General features: G+C 41.3%; 1 protein-coding gene across 2 annotated transcripts in view; it reads right to left on the reverse strand.

Annotated features, from left to right (window-relative positions):
* LOC138043864 (glycerol-3-phosphate acyltransferase 4-like) overlaps positions 1 to 1,941 on the reverse strand; it is a 23,467-nt gene extending 21,526 nt beyond the window's left edge. Inside the window, exons 1-2 of one of the 2 annotated variants that reach the window (XM_068890357.1) lie at positions 1,794 to 1,929; positions 1,268 to 1,313 (exon numbers count right to left, since the gene is read on the reverse strand). In XM_068890357.1, coding sequence (XP_068746458.1) covers positions 1,268 to 1,313; positions 1,794 to 1,925 — 178 coding nt within the window. In that variant the 5' untranslated portion in view covers positions 1,926 to 1,929. Of the gene's footprint in view, positions 1 to 1,267; positions 1,314 to 1,793 lie in introns of both variants that reach the window. The other variant, XM_068890356.1, reaches the window with a different exon arrangement.
* Between the last annotated feature and the right edge of the window lie 2,106 nt (positions 1,942 to 4,047).

Genomic DNA, 4,047 nt, shown 5'->3' on the forward strand with positions numbered 1-4,047 from the left:
ATCAGCCTTAACCCATAGACTCCTAAACTGTTCCCCCATCCCCCACCCCTCTTCCTCTCATTGACGAGTAAAATATTAATCATGAGGCATTAGGAGTCAATGGCTTAAAGGGGACGACGCAGGGAGATTGTTAATCATTTACTTCTAAACCATCCCCCATTGACGAGCAAAGTAGTCTGGCTTTACACAGAGTAAAGATGTAAAGATTTTGTATCGGTCTAATCGAAGCTTCCACATCCCCCCCCCCCTCCCCCGGGCACACCCGGCATTTAACAATGTTGTCGTCCCAGGAGGAAGGGGGGGGGGGGCCTTAGATAATCAGAGTCTTCCAGGGCATAGGGAATTTAATTTAATTTAATCACCAACAAAAATGGACCTATGACATGGCATTACAACGACTTTTTGGCCTGGGGTGGGGGCAACTTGAACAATAATTTTCACAAAAGTAAAATGCCAGGGGGGGGGGGGGGGTTGGGGGTCGCCTGGGGGATGGAGGGCATATTGAAGCTTCAATTTTAACTGACACATGAACTCTCACTCCCACAGTGTGTATGAAACAGACGGGGATGCTCGTCGGAAATTTTGAATTTAACCCCTAAAGGAGACCAATCTAGGCGTGGCTTAAGCAAATTTTGACCCCTAAAAGAGACCGTTTAAAAACACAAAAATACGACACACAATGAGTTTTAATGATAAAAAGGCATGATCATCAAATGCTTTTATCTAAAAAGAAAATTTAAAAGGAAATTTGACTTCTGTTTCTCTTCGCATAATTCTGTGTTACTTCGCAGAACCCTAAATGAGACCTTGGTGGCATAAAATATTGGCGCTTTGCCCGGAACACCCTAAGCGAGACCAAAATCCAAAATTTACACCCCTAAGCGCAAGGCTGCTGCCTAAGAAAATTTTAAAGGGGCCCTCAGAGCTAAACGCTGAGAACTTAGGAGCCCAACATATGAAGTGAAGGTGTTGCTGTGAAAAATTAAGGCGCCCAGAGCTATTCTTTGGGAGCCCCAGGCTACCGGGCTCCTGTTAGGCAACAGCCTTACCTAAGCGAAACGACGAGCATCCCCGTCTGTTTCATATGGGAGGCCCCCCCCCCCCCCCCCCCACCGGGTGTGTAGGAGGCAATGAGTTAAAAAGAGTGCAAATTTAATGTATATTTTAGCTCTAGGGAACTAATGAGGCTTCAGATCTAACATTAGAAACAGAGGAAGTAATAATTATGTATAGAGTGGAGTTGTTTAATGGCAACTACGGACTTTACCATTTGACCTGATGCCCTGCTTGGACTGAATAGTTTTCCTTCCAAACTAAGAATGAAACAGCAATGGTAAATTGAGCAAAACAAGTATCACACACTTTTTTTTAAGGGCGATTAGACGGTACAGCTGTTTGCAACTTTCGCATGCGACAAATCACGTCGTCATGTACATCCGGCCTAATACACCGACAGACGTTCACGAGTCACGCTCGTGTAATAATTTATGGTAGATGAATGACAGATGCACTGTTAGTTGCAATGCAAAATTGTTCTGTCAAAAGAGATTCGCCGGTACGTCCCAAACGTCGATCCGATCCGATGTTTGTGATCTTACAAAATAATACTCAAGTCAACGCCAGAACGTTAAGTAAAATTCAGTGTCTCATTTTCAATAATCCAGCATAGATAGTCACGTGGGAGCGGGTGTCTAGAGGTGCCAACTGTACACGTCGAATCCAACACTGGAACAAATTGAAATTGGTGACATTTACTAAACTGTATGATCATAGTAAGTATTTCCGAGGCTTACCTCAAACAATTTATACAGCGTAGCTAAATAAAGGTTCCGGATTCCAAACGAGAATCCAAGTGACGCAGGGATCACCATGAAAAGGACAATGAAAGCCAAATAACAGCACAACAAAATCGGCCACACCGCCATTTTGGCAATGATTGAGATCGCTACTAAACACTACCGCTGACCATGATTATCCACAACTCAACGTTCAACCGACTCAACCTGTTGCCTATTGAGCCCGCGCTCACAAACAGAGAGGGAAAATTAGAAGGGTCTTCAGCTGAGCGCAAGCGCATGATTCAAAATGAACAAATACCGCATATTTCGCTCGCCTTTCCTCTAATTCACGTACCCTGGTCACGTACCCTGTGAGCAGAGTCTCTTTCGATCTTCCTAGGTAATATAAGTTGCGAAGAAGAAAGACGACTCTTCCGGCCGCCCATTCTCCAGAGCCTCGGATCGACCGAAAGCTCTGAGAAACTCTATGCAGGAGAACATGTGCCGTAGGGTTCTTATAGCAAAAAATTGGTTACTTGAACCTTAGGCGCCTGCTCACTCCTCGAGCTCACATGAATGCGCCAATTAGTGACGCTTTTGATTGTTCCGCACGAAAACCAACGAGAGGACACTGTTCAACACGACAGGGGCACCCAACGTCAGTTTTCGGAAAATATCTGTTCGGAAGACGATTTGAGATCTAGAATTTTCGGAACATTTGTTGTAAAATTTCTTACTTGCCTGCATGTCCTAGGATTTTCGAGCATCTAAAAAATGTTATAATTGCCCATTTTAAACAGATTTTTACCCGAAAAAGGTCACCTAGAATTTTCGGGAGCCTTTTTTCTGGCTGAAATTTTCGAAAAGGTAAGTTTTGATCCCTATAATTTTCGGATCACTAGACTTTCAGCTAGGAAATCCGAACAGATCAAGAATTTTTAGGGGATAAAGATATGCCTATATCTACCGTTTAAATACTAAAATACGTTTAACAATGCTATGTTTAAGTGGTTTTGAACTATATTCTCGTTGGGTGCCCCTGACGATATCTTCCTCAAATGAAGGATTATCCTTATTGTCAGTTTGCCTAAATGAAGTATTATCCTACATTTTGATCACTCTGTCCCAGGACTTGTGGTATGAAAACGAAAACAAACAGTCGGATATTTCCGAACAACTCTGGCAAACACAGGACAACCAAGGAATAATTTCATTCGAAACTCAAGATAGTTCATACTTTCATTTTGCTGAAAAATTTATTGGTTTCAGTCAGACTAGTTTCTGTAAACGACATGTGGAGGAAATACTCATGGGAATTTAGACAGTTAAAAATTGCCAAGCTGTCGCAAATTTCAAAAAATATTGATGACGCGTGGCGATTGATCATGCGCAAAAAAAAAGCAGGTTTGACAAGTGAAAACTGGAGTGACTCATCCATTTCTTTGGGTGAGTAGCAAATCAAAGAATTAATGTCGAGGCGGCTGGTAGAGGCTTCTTTCCTCTTCCCGACTTATCTAGTGTTTCGCGTATAAATGAACAAAGGAGACTGGACCTAGACTGTCAAAGGTCATGCAATCCGACAGACCAAAAATGCTAGTTTTTTCATGTGATTGTAATGTTAGCATGCAATAGTTCTTGATCCGCTGCGATTGTATGTATTTTTAAATGTCTGGACTGGCTTGGACAAACGTAAGTTTTTAAGTAAGTTTATAAATTTCTTCTACATTGATTTCGACCAGAGTATTCAATTAATTATTGTTATTTTACTACTTTCGATAGCTTCAGATTATTTTCTTCAAATAAATCCTGAAAATCCAAGCTGTCCTGTTTAACTTCGATGGAAAGAGACTCTGCTCGCAGGGTAATCAGAGTCACATAAATCCGTTTGTGTTGGCCTAGAAGCTCCACTCGCGCGCGGACTCGAAAGAGCGGGTGACGCATGCGTAAATGCTAATTTTGTAACCCCCTCATTTTTCCTGATTTTGAAACTTTACTCGTTTATATCTCTGCTTCCGGACGGTGAATTGTTTTCATTTTTTTCATGTTAGCTAAGGTTAATTCAAAACGTTTGTCTTTCAAATTTAAAAAAATTTCTGCAGGTAAAAAAAAAATAGGGACACATTTCAAAAAACCGATCTTTTTGAAAAACTGGCCTACAGATTTTGTTGAATTTTAAATATTTTAGAGATTACTTCTAACATGCATTATCGGGTAACGCGGAATGGGAAGATTTCACCGTCGGGTTTTTACAAAAAAGATAATATATCTT

The sequence above is a fragment of the Montipora capricornis genome, chromosome 3 (assembly GCF_036669925.1).
Source record: "Montipora capricornis isolate CH-2021 chromosome 3, ASM3666992v2, whole genome shotgun sequence".
NCBI classification, from domain to species: Eukaryota; Metazoa; Cnidaria; class Anthozoa; order Scleractinia; family Acroporidae; genus Montipora; species Montipora capricornis.